Source organism: Ornithodoros turicata, chromosome 5 (assembly GCF_037126465.1).
Source record: "Ornithodoros turicata isolate Travis chromosome 5, ASM3712646v1, whole genome shotgun sequence".
Taxonomy (NCBI): Eukaryota; Metazoa; Arthropoda; class Arachnida; order Ixodida; family Argasidae; genus Ornithodoros; species Ornithodoros turicata.
The window spans coordinates 15,196,020-15,212,426 of record NC_088205.1 but is presented as its reverse complement, the minus strand read 5'-3'; the positions used below and the strand labels follow the sequence as shown (position 1 = coordinate 15,212,426).

General features: G+C 44.5%; 1 protein-coding gene across 2 annotated transcripts; it reads right to left on the bottom strand.

Moving 5' to 3' along the window:
* Positions 1–989: 989 nt before the first annotated feature.
* LOC135394097 (uncharacterized) lies at positions 990–16,105 on the bottom strand. Of its 2 annotated transcripts, none has more exons than XM_064624598.1 (11): positions 15,798–16,105; positions 13,375–13,598; positions 10,492–10,614; positions 10,309–10,417; positions 9,748–9,859; positions 9,491–9,672; positions 8,797–8,870; positions 4,937–5,039; positions 3,152–3,238; positions 2,867–3,018; positions 990–2,125 (listed from the first exon to the last, which is right to left on the bottom strand). In XM_064624598.1, the coding sequence occupies exons 2-11, from the start codon at positions 13,552–13,554 to the stop codon at positions 1,985–1,987; spliced, it is 1,263 nt and encodes a 420-aa protein (XP_064480668.1). In that variant the 5' UTR covers positions 13,555–13,598; positions 15,798–16,105; the 3' UTR covers positions 990–1,984. The 2 variants fall into 2 exon arrangements, with proteins under 2 accessions (XP_064480668.1, XP_064480669.1); XM_064624599.1 differs by having other exon boundaries at positions 15,990–16,105.
* Positions 16,106–16,407: the final 302 nt, after the last annotated feature.

Here is a 16,407-nt window from a genome sequence, read left to right as displayed (position 1 = left end):
GACGTTCCAAAGCACCCCGTCTGCGGGTAAGGTCATGGCCACGGATTTCTGGGACAAGGCTGGCGTTGTTCATGTTGATTTTCTGCCCAGTGGTACCACCGTCATAGCGCATATTACTGCGAGGTTCTCAGGGATGTGCATAAGGCGCTGAAGCAAAAGCGGCCGGGCCTCATCACCAAAGGAGTCCTCCTACAGGACAATGCACGCCCGCATACCGCGCATCTCACGACATGCACCTTACAAGAACTTGGCTGGGAGTTGCTGCCACATCCCCCTTACAGTCCATGCCTCGGCCCCAGCGATCTCCATCTCTTCGGGCCAGTGAAGGCGTTCCTTGGGGCTGCCACTTCAGCTGCGACGACGAGGTCAAGAACGTGGTCTGACCATGGCTGCTACGCACCGGTAAGGATTTCTACGCTGCTGGCATCCAAGCCGTCGTGAAACGCTAGGACAAGTGCATTAGTGCAGCTGGAGATTACGTTGAAAAATCAAACGAACTTCTCGCCTGTAAGTTCATTTTACTTTTGCAAAAAATGAAAAGTCCCGGTTTGACTTGAACACCCCTCGTAGATAGCCATCATACCAGTATTTTTGTTTTTCAAATGCAATTTCAATTCGCTTTGTTTTGTGTGGGAGTGCACAGCCCAACTTTTATGCTACTGTGCGCAATGTGATGTGCACAATTCGCACTGGTCAAACTGTCCAAGAGCTCCTCCCACATTTTTTTTTACACAGAAATATAGGAGCACTTGCTGGGACCTTTGAATGCAATGAGATTATGCAAAATATCAAGCTAACGAAGAGCTGCATCTAAGGAGATCTGCTATATCCCCACCGATGTTATGAAAATGTACTACTGAAGAAATGTCAGGGGCCACTTGTAGATTCCTGCAGCACCCTCCCCCAAAAGTGGATGAAGAAATCATTTGATGTCGCCATCGTGCATGCCAGAGTGACTAAACACTTTCTATGCCAGTAAGTGAACAAGGTGACAGTGTACGGTGACATTTATTCTGCAAGTTGCCCACCATTTCGCAGACATATAGCTTTTTTTTTTCTCCTTGCTTGGCAGCAAAGAAAGGAGTAACAAGCCATTGGAGATCTTTGCATATTGGAAGGAAAAGCAGCAGATTTGCTGTCGCCTGACTAGCGTTTCAACTTTTGCAAACACACCCAGAATACCTCCAGGGCATTTTTTTTTTTTCAGGCATCTCGACTTTGCACATTTCATCTTCGGCCTACGTTAAACAATCTCTTTGGACACAGTACTCAGTATTGTGGAGGGAAAAAAATCTTGCAGCCACACACAAAACATTTTGCCCCCGCCCCCAAACAAAAAAAAAGAAAAAAAGAGACAGAAAACTTTCAGGCTGAGCAAGTAATCCGCACACAACAAACACTTTGTCATGAGTACTGAACTGTAACTAGCAAAAGGAAAACAGGAAGAAAGAGTGAAACAGAACCAAAAGGCCTCGTTAACAACCTCGTTACTCATTTGGTAAGTGTCCTAACAACTTCTGGAAAGTACATCTAGGTTATCCCTGTATCATGAACTGCATCATTGCTGCACTTGTCGCAAGGGCACGGATGAATCGTAAGACAAATTATTGTGTGCGACTGAGCAAGAGATTTTGAAAACGAGTAAAACTGAGTACCGTAATAATGATAGCAATAACACAAAACGAAATTGTCAGTTTTGCCAGGTCAGCAGTAACAGCATCCCGAAATTCCAGAGGGAGAGAGAAAAAAAAAAAAAGCTGCTGCCACCTTGGCCCGAGATGAATTTGGAAGAAAACACGTAGAACAACAGAAATATACACGCAGCTTTCACGTGTCGGGAGATTGTGCCGTTCCCTTGACTGACCCAGAATGGCTTGGCCTCAATTCGGTGTGGTTTGAGCTAAGGCAGAGTATAATGCAAAACAGAAGTTACGCCTTCATTTGCTTTAGGCACCTAGCTTTGGGACTTTGAGACGGTGGCGCATCAAATGGGACGGGACTTGAAACCGCCGGTGTTGAGCCGTGGCCGGGGCAGGTCTCCGAACATCTCCGTGCCGTCGTGGACACTCCGGGCCAGTGCCTGAATGTCTTGGCCGATGCGCTCTGGATTGGCTGCGTGTAACGCCTGCAATATGTTATGGCACACGCACAAATTACCTCCTTGGCCGAAAGAGGATGAGGTTGCACAATATGATGACTGTGGGGTTGCCATCTGGCTGCCAGTTGAAAGGCAATACTGGTGGCATTTTGCCAGTATTTTGCCATAGAAGACGTTTAATAGGAAACCAACAGGCAAAAATGGGAAAAGTGTAGCTCTCGCAAGTGAATAAGATAAGGACGGACTCCGTCCGAAAGCTTGTTCTTTAGTAAAATAAACTATTTCAATGTTTCAATCTCTTTAAATACTTATCTTATTCAAGGTGTTTAATTGAAAAATTTCAGCCATTCCCAGAGCCTTTTGAATGAATTAGACCAGTCGAAATGGAACGAACGGTGTATTTTTGGGCCCACTGCTGAATGAGTGCTTTCCCTTTCAATACACTTCTCTTTCATCCCTCTTCATGCCTGTCCCTATTTCCCTCGCCCAATCCTCTGCTCCTCATTTTTTGGCCTCACTCGGATGGGGTAACTTTGCCAGTCAACCTGCTGGTTACCGTGGTATAGGGATGCTCGCATGCTGTCTGTGGTGAGTATCTCCCAGAGCAAGAGGGAATGCGCACCCCTCCCTCTCCTGTGCCACCACCATCTCTCCCCTCCCTCTTCTCCTTACCCTGACCACCCCCCGGCCTCTCTCAACCAGTATTTTTCGTGACAAAAGGAGGTAATCCCATGCACAGAGAGTACGCAAGGCGTCAAAGGTGCGTACCCTTCTTTCTTCTTCATCTTCGTCTTCATCAAAATGGTGGGAGGACAGGCTGGGTGTCCAAGCTGGAACATTGACTGGCAAAGAGGAAGCGTACTGAGCTTCGGATTGGCTCTCTCTCATCCCGGTACGCGGTTCGTCGTTCAGGCTGCTGTCTGCATTTGCGTGGAAGTAACAATATTTTTCGTAAAACATGACGTCTGCCAACTAGATGTTAAAAAGGAGAAAACCACATGCTGGTCCTAGTTTCAAAAAAGGACAGCGAAAAAAACAAAACAAAATTATCACCATCTGTGTCTGCTTCGTCTTCTGAAGAGGCTGGTGGGAAGGGGCCTGAGTCATCGTCTTCATTGAAGCCATCCAACTGAAATATTTCTAGTGGAAACGAAAGGTGATGATAAGGGCACATATGCTGCTACATAAACAACTGGTGAATGCTTCACAATCAAAAGAGTGGGCTAATTACAACAGCATCATCATGCTCAAATGAAGTGAATGCAATGAAACTAGAGCCAGATGTTTTTGGGGTTTATTTTTGTCAAAAATTCCGGGAGTCCAAAACTGGTGTTATCTCGAAAAAAAAAAAAAAAAAATGGTGGTATTGGGTGAAACATCTGCTGTTTTTTTTGTGTGTGTATGAAAAACAAGTCAATTTTCTCTCGGAATACGTAAAAATTGAGAAAAAGGAAGGTGTCCCACGACAACAACTGACAAGTTATCTATCCGTTATTGACCAGCAACACCAGACGTTCATTTATCCATTGATGTTCTTTGTGGCGTCTGCACGTAACATAATTTGCTGATACTTTGTTCTGCATCACAACTTCCATTTGAAAGTCAGGTTAATGTCAGTGCGCTAGAATCAAGCACTGGGTACCTGAGTGATGCTGACGTTCACTAATCAAGCACTACAAAGTCACCACTTTGGGGAGGATCTTCACGCACGAACTGTCCAAACTTTGATTTCAGTCGCTCACAGTGCAAGCTGAGAAAGCTAGAGAAAACAGTCCTTTGTAGTCATCAAAATTATTTGTCGTAGAAGCTGTTAATGACTTGTCTGGCACAGCAGCTTTGCTACAAGTTTCCATCTGGGAAGGCACGCGTGTGGTGCCGGACAAGTTCCTACTTGTGGTTTTGCTCCATTTGTAAAGCAAGTGATCACAAAAGGTATAACAGATAGTCTTCACAGCTTGGTAGCACTGGAGGAGACATGCCTCGTCACTAGTACATAGGAGCCTAACACTGGCGAGGTGGCAAGATTGGTTGTAGCACCAGAAGGATGAGTGAGTACGATACGTACGTCGCACTGTTGTACAATCACCTTGTTTTTTTTTTTTTGTCCGATAGCGCAATGCTATCGGCAATGTGCAACTCCTGAGAGCACTGGTACAGCCGATCGCTACTTTTGAAAGAGGCACCTAACTTTAAAACAACCTGGAGAACGTTGCATATGCATTCAGCTGCAATTGCATTTCTGACTGCTACCTGAATCAAATGATTTTTTTTGGTTCCGTGTTAACGCTGCGAAGCAACCGTGGCAATTTGCGGTGTACAGACTTGAACAGATGGAGAGAGGACAGCAGGAAGGAGTGGGGGACAGGGGGGTTAGTGTGTGCCCTGGGCAGACTTCAGGGGGAACTGTGCCCCCATTCGTCTGGAAAGCCTTTGGAAAACCCAGGGAAAACCTCGAACAGCACAGCCGGTGACAGGATTCGAACCCGTGCAAATCAAATGAGGTAGATCATTTACGTGAAGAATGTGTACCGCTTCTGCCTCACTGACATAGTTGACCAATCGCCGCATATAGTTAGTCGCTAAGTCACTTGCTATCACAACCGCTCTTTGAGGCAACGCCCACACATGCACTGAAGCTACGCACACCCACCGCTAACATGCGTTGCGACCGACAGGCATGCGCATGGGGGAGCTTTCACGGCACTACCTCTCATCTGGAAAGCCAACCTCGAAACGTAACGGTAGAAATAAGGTTACCTCGGGGCGGGGGTAACTCTGGCGATATCAGTGTTTTACCCAAAACATCAGGCTCTAGTCCTATCCGAGGCCTCAACTTACGGCTAGTGTCAACACTCTCGCTGAGCAAGTAAGACTGGTAAGATCCAGTCCTGGGGCGCCGTGCTGTTGTTATCCTTTGTCTTGCAACGCTCATATTCTTTATCTGAAAGGTACACAGAATAGTACACTTCAGTGCAGCACAAGTGACCAATGCATTTCAACATATTGGTTTGTCCGATGCTGCTGATAGAACTCTTTGCTGGATTAGAAAGGCCCTCACCATATGCACTGGTGCATTATGAGTATGGAATCCGCACCAAAAACGTTCAATGAATAACATGGAGTTCTTCCAGAACAGAGTGGAGCAATTTGTCGGCAACGATTTTTTCCCTACCACATCCGTCGCCTCACTATGTTCCTTTAAGAGTGTGTGACATAACAGTGTCTCCTTAGAGAAACCCTGTCTTATCCCATATCTACTACATTTGCATGACTCTAACGAGCCCCCAACTGTACCGTGCAGGTATGCCTAACTCACAAAAACCCGAAAGCTAACTAGATGCAGATACTCCCATAGGGATAAAAAATTGAAGGCTAAACATCATATGCCTCAAGGGACATTTCATGGAACGTGCATGCGTAGACCCCAAGAAGTACTGTCTCGGTCTGAAGCCCTTGACATAATCTCCAAGTGAATCTCCAAATTCGGGAAAATGTCCATACTAGGGGTTGCGATAGGTGATGCCAGTTTATCCTAGATAAACGTAAAAAACGGTGCTTTGCATGGCTGTGAACCAGCATTGAAAGTTTCACAGCGAGGAGGTAACAGAAACGGAAAAAATGGGCACTGCGGATACCGAAACTCATGCGATGCTGACAATACAGACCTCACCGCCGCCAGTGAGGAAACACACGTGAAGTCACGTGCTTACGGCTGCCATTGGGAATGGACGCAACTCTGTGGTCAGTGACGTGTGCACTTTGCTCGGGAGTGCGTTTGAGTGCTTTTATCTTACTAAGTATGACACGTAGAAGAATAATTCTCTTTTCTTCTGTATTCTGGCATGGAATACAATGTATCCACGAAGTAATGAACCACATTAATGAAAGTGTCTCAACCCCTTTAACACCATTAAAACCTTCCTCATACCTCTGCAGGCAAACCTTACTACACATGCACGTCTACAGGACGCCCAAGGCGCACGTCACGGCTCGGTCTTCCCCTTTCCCATCAGCACAATCACTTTCCACTTAGAACAACCTTTATTATGAAACCGTTTTTCCTGTATGATGAAACTTCCCCAGAAGCAAGTGTTGAACCTATGGATGTGCCAACTGAATCCACGAATCCTCGAATCCTAGGCAGGGATTCGAGACTCAGGACTCCGAATCCCTGTGCCCAAAACGGATCTTTCGAATCCACCAATCACATTTGTTTGTTTCTTTTTAAAATTAGCGTCTGCGGAGTTCACCGAAAGGTCGTTTTGGCCGGCGGATGTTTTCTCGTTTGTTTGTTTACATTGCTCTGGACTGAAAGAGTTCAGGCAGGAACTCTTGCATTGCAAGTTTAAAAGTAGCACGGTTTTCCTTTTGATTGTTACTTAGTTTTACAGAAACAATTCAGAATAGAGAATTTATGTATTTCCTGCAGTCGATGAACAACATTTTAAATCAACTCCATTTAAGAAGAAGTATATGGGCATGTTTTATGCTGAAAGTGAACTATTATTTCATTTGTTTTTCATTAAACAAATATTCTGCTTCCAAATACTTTTCAGAAGTGTTTTTTCCCCCTGGCTTTTTTAAACTCTCGTTTTTAAAGGAAGGATTCGGAAGATTCGAGATTCGTGGATTCGCAGAACCTTCCTTGGATTCGGATTCGAAAAATTCTGGATTTGTCCCAACTCTAGTTGAAACTATCCCAAGGAAAACCACATGACATGTCCAAAACTTTAAAACGCAATAATCACAAATATTTGACCGGAAGTGTGTCAGATGTATGGTGATGCAGCTAGCTATCTCACAGTAAGCCCCGTTTTTTTTTTTTTTTTTCGAGTCTGATTGAATGAATCAGTACGTGATTTTGAGCACATATTTTGAGAGGAAAAAATATGCGCATTAGAATCGTGCAAATATCGTAACTTTTTCCCTGAACATTCTTTCAGTGCAGTGCGTGCCTGACTGCTTCAATATCGTTTTACTCGCTTAGATCCCCAAAATAAAGTCGACTGGTTTCTTTACCAAGCTACTGATTTTGCCACATCATTTTTCTGCCATACTGCTCTGCGCTGCGACTGCACTTCTCAACACCTTTAGTATAACAATAGATCCCCACAAATTTCACTGTCGCATCTCAATTTCGTAATAGCTTCCACAGACTGTAAAATGTTTTTTTTTTTTTTCTCTAATATGTGCCTATGATTTCAGAGTACACATCTACGCACACCGTTGTTGTTACACCTTTTGTTCTAAGACTGTCGTATACAGTCAAAGTCCTTTATAACGAACTCCGAGGGACAGCGGGAAAATATTCATCGCTAAGGTGATTTCGTTAAAAAAGACCATGCAGCGATATTGCAGTTCAAACTGACCGTAATAGTCGCAATGCAATAGTACAGGGGTAGACTCAGGGAGAAACCTATCCCGCACGTGTGAAAACGTCTGCCGCTCCAACGGCGAAAAGATCCGATCGCGGTGTCGTAGGCCCCTAATAAATTACACATCAGTTTCCGCTATGACAATATATTTCTGGGAACGAGTTCTAATACGAACCACGCGGAGGTTTGTTTATGGTACAGGTTGGGACAGAGGTTTACGGAACACACGAGCGACATACTTTTTCTTCGGTACGACACCCTAGCGACACGGAAGCGGGTAAGCTCACTGTTTCGGAGGGGTGGAAGGGTGCGCTGTCAGCGACACAGAGCGGTAGCTTCCACTTCCCAGGCACACCCAAACGACATGGGAACTACTGCCGTGTGTCACTACAGGTGCACTCTTCCATTCCTCCAAAACAGTGAACTCACCCCCTTCCGGCAGCCGCTAGGGTGTCGCACCGAAGAAAAAATACATGGCTCGCATGTTCCGTAAACTTTTGTCCCAACTTGTACGTTTCGCGGAGCCGATGACCGGTGTCGCCACCGTCGCGGGCGATGCAGTTCTTGTTTCTGAACGTAAAGCACACGAATGAGCATGTAGAGCGAATGCCTATACATTAGTCAAGACTACTACTTGAAGCAGCCCGGTTACGGACTCAGATGGCTCATGGCATATGCAAGCTTATTTAGTCATTTATTTCCTTCAGGCAAAAAAAAAACAAAAAAAAAAAAACTCTGTGATCTTTTTTCGAACGAGTGTGTTCAAAGCCCTCTTTGAACAGAACGACTTCAGGCCATCGTGCATCCTGAAATGCCTCCAGTAGTGAGTCAGTGGCCAGGTGGTCTCTGGAGGGACGTGACCTCCGCCAATGTCCTCCAATAATGTGATCACAAAACCCCGCGGAAATTGGAAACTACGGGCACGTGACTCAGGTGGAGAGGGGGGCAAACGGCATATTGCCACGTGTCGGGGAGCATTTTCTTTTGAAACTTCGTTGTAACGGTCGTATGCTTCGGCAATCAGACCACAGAATTACTTCGTTATTTCGGCGGTTTCGTTGTAAAGGATTTTGTTATAAAGAATGTAATTATACATCGCGCCCTATGGAGCGCTGACCGGACCATGAAAAAAGTTTGTTATAACGGTCTTTTCGTTATAAACGCATTCGTTGTAAAGGACTTTGACCGTACAATACATGTGCTTTGTCAAACTGGAGCCAATGCCGATGTAATGCGCCTGTACCCTCAGGGTACGTCGAAAATTGCTAAATATTTTGTACATCAATGCCGTACTCTGTTAAAAAGGTGAAGAAAGGAACTCACATTGCAGTAAAGCTCCGTCTGTTTCTCCTGGATTCCTTGAATACCATTGGCTTCTCTGTGATTACTGACTGCACCTGTTGGTGAAAATGCAGGATGGTGTTTGCGCGACAGTTTGAGGAAAGGAAGTACGTATGGAGGGAGTTCCTTTGACGAGTGTGCCATTCCCTTAAAGATATCTTGGTCAGGTAGAGGTAGGGTTGCCACCAGGCCGGTACTATACCGGCACGGCCGGTTATTTGGGCGCTCTGCCGGTTGCCGGTAGGAAGGTGATACCGGCAACGTTTTGCTGGTATTTGTGGCTCAAGACCTTTCATAAGGGCTTTTACGGGATTTTCCTTTCAACATTCCACTACAGCTTGAATAAATCTGGAGCACAGACCCAGCTCCGCAGGCACCAGTCGTTTTCTTAGTTATTCATTCTTATTATTATTCATTATTATTCATTGTTATTAGTATTATCATTGTTACTTCTAGCACAATGATACAACCACAAACAGGAACATATGTTTCCTTGTATTATCTTGAGCGAGCACGCTCTGTGTGTGTGTGTGTGTGCGTGTGCTCGTCCACCCCTCACCCACTTTCCCTTTTCCAGGAGCCTTTCCTCCTTTCCCTCTATTCCACCTCCTCTCCCTCAGCCGGTATTTTTCACTACGAAAGGTGGCAACCCTAGGTAGAGGTGAACATCTCTTACTATTTGTTAACAGAGGCACAGGAACGGGGCGCTCTGAAGTTTCTTCCAAAAGGGCCTCCGACAACGTGTCTGGAATTTCCTGCCTTACTAGGGAGGTGACGAGCATCACCATCGCTTCGCGATCGTTCGTCGCACTCCTCCGCAGGTCGTTGAACTTCTTGTTTTGCTGTTCCTGGTATATCCTGAACACAATTACAGTTTTAAAGAACATGAAGCGTAGGTTAACGTCTATAAAAGGCCAGCAACGAACTACACACTTTATTCTCTGTTCCATGCAATCCTGTTCCTGCTGGAGGAACTTTGCCAGCTGTTCGTTGATAAGCCTCACTGCTGTGTCTACTTTGGGATCATCGACTTGGAGGTCACTATCTGTAAGTAACCAAACATTACGAGCCAAACTATGCAGGGCATTGACCTCCTCCCATCTGCCGATGTGCAGTTGATACGGCAAGTCCAATGGTGCGCACTGACAACGCTCGCTGGTCTGTAGTCCTCATTAATTGCGAATCGATTTGAACAGATCGAAATTTGACACAAAACATGTAGGGCAAAATATGCTAATATACAGATGGCAGAAGACCATAAATGACTCGTCCGCATTTGAACTGGGTACTTGCGCCCTGAAGAAGTCGTCCTCATATCTGCAGCGAGTGGTTTAAAAAAATTAACACGCTTTGCACACAAATACCGCCCTTGTGCAACGCTGCAGCACCATTGGCTTTGCAGTATCTGCCACAATACGGTGGGTAGGGGCTCTACCCTATAGTATCATCCCATTTCATAAACACAACTCTCTGAGATGTACACAGATGGTATACCTTGTGCATTTGTCCCAATCATGTCACCATTGTCAGATTGTAGTACTATCCTGTAGCACGGCGAATACCCTTGTGATCCTTGAAGTGATTCTATTTTATTCGGCTCATGCTGCAAATGACAAAGAGAAAAAGATGTTGAAAGATGTGTAGTTCTTTGCTGCATGCATGCAAAGGTGTACTGACCTCTAACATGGAGCTGACCAGCAGCTTTCCGTCAGCTTCCGCGTAGACGTCACTCCGACAGCCGAGGCAGGAATAGACTTGCCACTCCCCCACGGACCGTTTCTTTACAAGGAACTGGTATTTCTGAGAAGAAATTGAGAGAGAAAGAAATGGGCACTGCTTGAAACCCTGCCAGGTTTGTCAAGTAACATATCAGAAGTGGTCAAGAACAATATTTTTGCTGAATGGTGTCTCACCACTCCCAATTATCATCATAAATTCACAATAGTTTGAGATGTGCTCAGAAACATTTATATCAAAATGCCCGTCCAAATTTGCGGAACATCCAGATTGAAATCGAATGGTTTGGAATATGAGCAGGTAAGACCGCACGCATTAGTATCACAGCCAACGTTGCCTGGGTGTAGCCCTAGTGGAGACCACTTAGCGAATTGAAGACAGAGCATCTAACTGGGTTATTCCTTGCATTGCTGCGCAGTTGGTAGCTATTACTGGATGTCTGTCGATGACATATTGTCCCTAAAGAGTTTTTATGCTCGGGAGGGAAAGGTTGATCATGTGATATATTCACCATGTAGATCCTCTTCTACAAATGTACAGACAGTCAAACAGATACAGTCAGTACCTGTGCAGATTCACTTATTTCAAGGAGTGTGGCTGCAGATTATGCAAGTGTAGGCAGTGCAGATACTGTCGCCATTATCTGCACTCAACTCAAACAATATTGCCCGAAAAATCATCAACGTGAGGAGTGGCAGAACCTAGGAGGCTCAGCACATGCCTACTGCTATCAGCTTTCCTTTTCCGGCCACACGTGAGCGTGTGTGAGCAAATGACCCTGAGTGAGCACGAAGGCATGAACTCCACTTTCATTTCTACTCCAATTTACCTCATTCCAGCTCCCCTCTCCTCAAATCATTTCGCCATCGCCTAATCCCTATCACGTCAGCTGAACTTTCTGAACTGCCAACTGTCATCGCACAACAAGCATATTGTCTATGAAAAATACATTGTAATAAGTCAATAATATCAAAAGTCTTTAGCTTCACGCAGCAAAATCAGTAGGCTTTGCCTCTTCTATCTAGTTTCACCCCCCCAACCGTGTACCAAAAGAACATCTTCTCACAGTCCTGGCTTACGTGACATCTCGTATTGACTACCAGTTCAAAATAGCAATCCCACAATGCAGGACAAACGCACTCCTTAATTCATTCATACCTACAACAAGCATAGAGTGGAATACCTTTCATCATCATTGTTTTGTATCAATGTTGAAATGTTCCACCGCACTATAACTAGGGAGTGACTTTTTCGGGTTAAACCCGATTTCTCCCTGAATTCCGGTCACTATAAAATCCTCAAGTGACGTTTCCTCTGAAGATGAACAAAGGTTGACACGTGTAACACGTGTGAGAATGGGTCACTTACGTTCCCAGCAATACACCCATGTGTGTCAACACTGTCTATGCCTTCGGGGATTACCGCTGGAAAGTCACGATCCCCGCAAAAAAAAAAAAAAAAAAAAAAAAAAAAAAAAAAAAAAAAAAAAGAGATTAGGAAAGGACTTAATAGACAAGAGGAGAAACAAAAAACACCCGATAACACCCGAAGGCACAGTTATTGCCCAATTTCTCCCCGAACTACAGATTGAAAAATAGCTCCCGATTTTTACCTTCCAAATCTGAGAAAGGCATTTAACCTGAAAAAGTCAGTCCCTAATTATAACTAACCAGCACCTCCCTCTGTAGCACTTTGCCCTTGAGGGTATAAATAAACAGACTCTCCTCACATCACCTCTTGGCAAACAAGGATCTGAGCAGAAGAAAAAGCTCGTAGAAACAAGTATGGGCACCGAGAGAGTTGAGCAGGAAATGGGTTAGCAAACAGGAATCCGAACTAAGTATGAATATGCAAATAGAGAGTCGAGTGTGAGTAGAGTGAGAAGGGGTGGCACATGCCAAACTCTGTTCAGTGCAAACAAATGTCATTCAATGTGAATGTCTTTAGCTGGAAATGACATTCAATTTCCCGTGCGACAGGGGCATAACATGTCATTCCTTTAATAATGGACGTAGCAGTGTGCAAATGCTGTATTTGTGCAGCTTCCCTTAAAACTGTGTTCACGCACAGTCCCAGCTCACAAGACCCAAGATCGATCTCTGAAGTGATACAAACTTAAAACCTCATGCGCAAATCAAAGTTCCTTCAAAGCACTTTTTGAGTCAATTTCGTCCACAAATGGGGAAATATTCTAAACGAGGGACAAAAGTAAAGATCTTCTACAGTACTCAAAGGAGCACTAAAATGCAAAAACAACTTGCTCTCAAATGAAAGTTCGTGTTTCAATTGGGTTAATGCAAACAAAATTGGTTCACAAAACGCTACCATTTAGAGGAAGAACGCAATGAAAACATAGCCGTCTTTGGGGGCAACGAGTGGTATCCCCAGGAGGCAAAGGTTGGCGGCATCCAATGAGACAGCAGGAGAAGCACGCGCATAGCCATTGTGCGTGTGTGGATTTGGAATGGGTTCAATCGCGGTGTTTCGTATATGCGCGGCATGTTGCGCACTGCTGCATTTTTCGACACCAATTCACTGAATTGCAGCTCACAACAGTCATAGCGAATGTTCCACTGACAACATTTATCTGCAACGCGCACTGTGCTCACTGGTTAGCACCGAAGCAAGAAAGAGTCAGGTATAATTCTGACTGTAGCTTCCTAACGGAACCAAAGTTTTGAATTATGATAACAAGTACGAAATTAACATAGAGTGTAACACAATTTGCAGTCAACTTGTTTTTGCATTTTAGTGCCCCTTTAAGTACACATGTCTGGGCACAGTTGCAATGCCAGAGCATGGGAAATTAAATCACACACGTACGGTTGTGATTCCTCCAAGGCCGAGTTTAATCTCTGCAACACTGGCTCCGAAAAATGCGTCTGCTTCTTCTTGTGTGCTGAGGCTCAGGTGGCTGGGGTCGCATTTACGGAAGCTCAGCTTCTGCGGATGAATGTTGAAGTTGAGGCACCTGCAGGTCAGTGTTGATGGCGTCGTCGTCATTCTTTCCGCTCAATGTTTAGTGGTCTTTAACTTATAACAAGAACCTGTTAAAAAAGCAAAAAAGCAGTTTTAAGCTGTCTGTTTCACTAGGAAATCAAAATGTCAAATCTGTGAACAAGCTGGCTTTCATGTTCTGTATTACAAGCTTACAGTATATCATGTGTTTAGTCATGAAATCACTGAAGAGGAAAAACAGAAATATGGCCAGTCATAGAAAAAGCCACACATCAGCAGAAAGAATACCACTTTTCAATTTCCTTCACTTATTTCCCTTTATTTGCAGTTACTTTTTTTTCTTATTTACTTATTTCACTACTTACACACTCCATGAATTGACATTTTGATAAACTAAAGTATAGCGAAAAAATGTGTCAGAAATGCCTACGTTTTCTACTGAAGTGACCCTGCAGAACTTTTTTTTTTTCACGTATGTAGTTGATCTCATATCTTTATCAGACGCGCACAGCACCCTCCTGAGGACACTTATCAGGCTCACTTACAGCTGTCAAAGTAATGCTTGACAGCTGGCAACAATGCTGCTTCTCATCAGTTTGTATGCACAACAGAAATGAGCCTGTCCTCACAAAATCTCTCAGCGCATTTTTATCTGTGGTACCATTTCTCAAACATGGGTCAAGAGGGGGGGGAAGAGATAACCACACTTCACTTTCAAGCATAGAAGTAATTTGTCCATGGAAGCATCAAAGAAAGCGTAGACATTTGTCCTCAGGTTTCTAAGGATGTGAATAAAATTATGAGTCAGAAGGGCGAGAAATATATCTTCAACAAGGCAGGCAGTTCGCAACACTGAAGCACATGTGGAAATAGTGTAGTGGCTTCTGCAAGCAGGGCAAATTTTAATATATGAGTGGCTTCAACAACCAACGAGATCTTCAGAAATGATGCGGCAATGCCATGAAACCACATTACTGTGACGGCTTCCAGATAGCTGCAAGTGTCTATTACCATCAACTCTGTCAAAAAAAAAAGCGTTAAATCTCACTCAGAACTTTGTGACATGGGACCTATAACAGGGCCGTTAACTTCAACATGAACGTTGAAAGGGGTTTACAACCTTATCGTCACAAAACATGACAGACTTGAGAGACATCTCATTTCTCTGAGGGGGCCTGCAAAGAGGACTCAATCCTATCCTCTCTATTGCTCTATTTTTAGAAGTTACTATCAGAAAGAGTCAGGCCACAACAGACGTCAGCAGCGACGAAAAGAAGCTCGTAGAGGGCGTGACGGGACACATGTTGCAAAACACAACTGACTATACAGGATGATGAAACGATGCTCAAGAAACTGACGTTATGTTGTCATGACTGCGTATAGTTGCTATTGATCAGTGGAACACTTTCACTGTTCTATGGAGCATTATCTAGAGCCAAATATGAGCCTGCCGCAAAGAGGACGTGTTGTATATAGAGGGGCAGCACATGTTTAACAAGTGATGAAGGAATGTTTTCGATCCAGATAGGAGAGAGCATGTTTATTGATTTTTCAGAAAGGTGTCTTTCCATTCCCCAACATTTATGTGAGGTATACACCTCGAAGTAGTACCCACACATGTACGCGGCCAACAACTCATTATGCAAGTCCACTTCTATGCGTCTGTACCATTTGTACCTCGCCATGGAGCACGTACGGGCCGTACCGCGTCAACCTAACAAGCAACAAACAACAAAACGCAAATATGTATCATGGTGCAAGAAATCACAGGCAGGCAGTTCGCAACACTGAAGTACATGTGGAAATATTGTAATGTCTTCTGCAAGCAGGGCAAACATTAAGCCAATAAGTTCGCGTTTAAGTCTCGACCGTGCTTTCACAAATTCACACGTGAAACCCCCAGTGTCAATACAAAGCCACAAGTCTCAAGTACAAATGATACGGTTTAGTTTTTATCTCAACAACAGTAACTGGGAAACACAGAAAGGGTACCCATGGAACCGCAGGACTGTTAGGCAATCCGCAACTGCTCGTTTTGGTTGTTGCTACGCATGACATTTTGGCAGCTCCTCAAGCCGTCGAAAAGCTCAAAGCTTACAAAATATCCTTTCGCTGTCCGGGTCAGAGTAAGCCCAGGATATTTCATGCATCTTAGAACGAATCCTACAACATCTGATACAAAAACGTAACTATCTATAACTATAATCTCAAGCAGACGCACGGCATAAAACGCGGTTTTGTTATGAAGCGCACATGCTTTCTCGGATTACCGTAATACGTTCACTCACGTTACAGTTGACAATTGGTTTGTGCAGGCTTTTCCCGGGGAAAACGTTATTCAGAAGATCAGCTGCACGCTTTCTTCTCAGACACCGCGATAAAGTGGGCTGATCTGTGGCCTGTGGCAATGCTTGTCCGTAGTATCTCGAAGTGCTAGTTTCGACCCGGCTACGACAAGTGAGCAGACAGCATGCCCTCACCTGTTGCTAGGGTAGGAACAAAGGGCTTTCGTGCATGCAGTATTGTGTACTACAAAAATATAAAAAGACAGCACCAGTGTTGTGTTTACTCCAGCTGACCTTGGTGGTCACGTGATGCCACCGCCTCAACTCCCCGCCAGGGGCGCAGCCGCGCGGACCAGCAGACGATGTTCGAATGCGAGCATTCACATTGCTGTTTTGAAAGCCCGTTCTAAACTTTTAATCACTTGGAGACAAAACGTATACCAACCTGGGTTGGTATACGTTTTGTCTCCGCAGCCGGAAGTCTTGCAAATCACACAATCATCGAATTCGCAATTAGAGCCGTAGATTTTCTTTTAACATACCTGCACTTACCAACTTCAGTCATTCAACCTACACGTGTTGAATCCTTGCCTCCTTCTAATTTCCAGGAAAT

Coding starts and splice junctions, on each gene's coding strand:
- LOC135394097 (XM_064624598.1), bottom strand. CDS start 13,554: ATGACGACGACGCCATCAACACTGACCTGCAGGTGCCTCAACTTCAAC. Junction 3,019..3,151: donor AGACGAAGCAGACACAGATG/GTGATAATTTTG, acceptor ACGCAAATGCAG/ACAGCAGCCTGAACGACGAA. Junction 2,126..2,866: donor AAGATGAAGAAGAAAGAAGG/GTACGCACCTTT, acceptor AACATATTGCAG/GCGTTACACGCAGCCAATCC.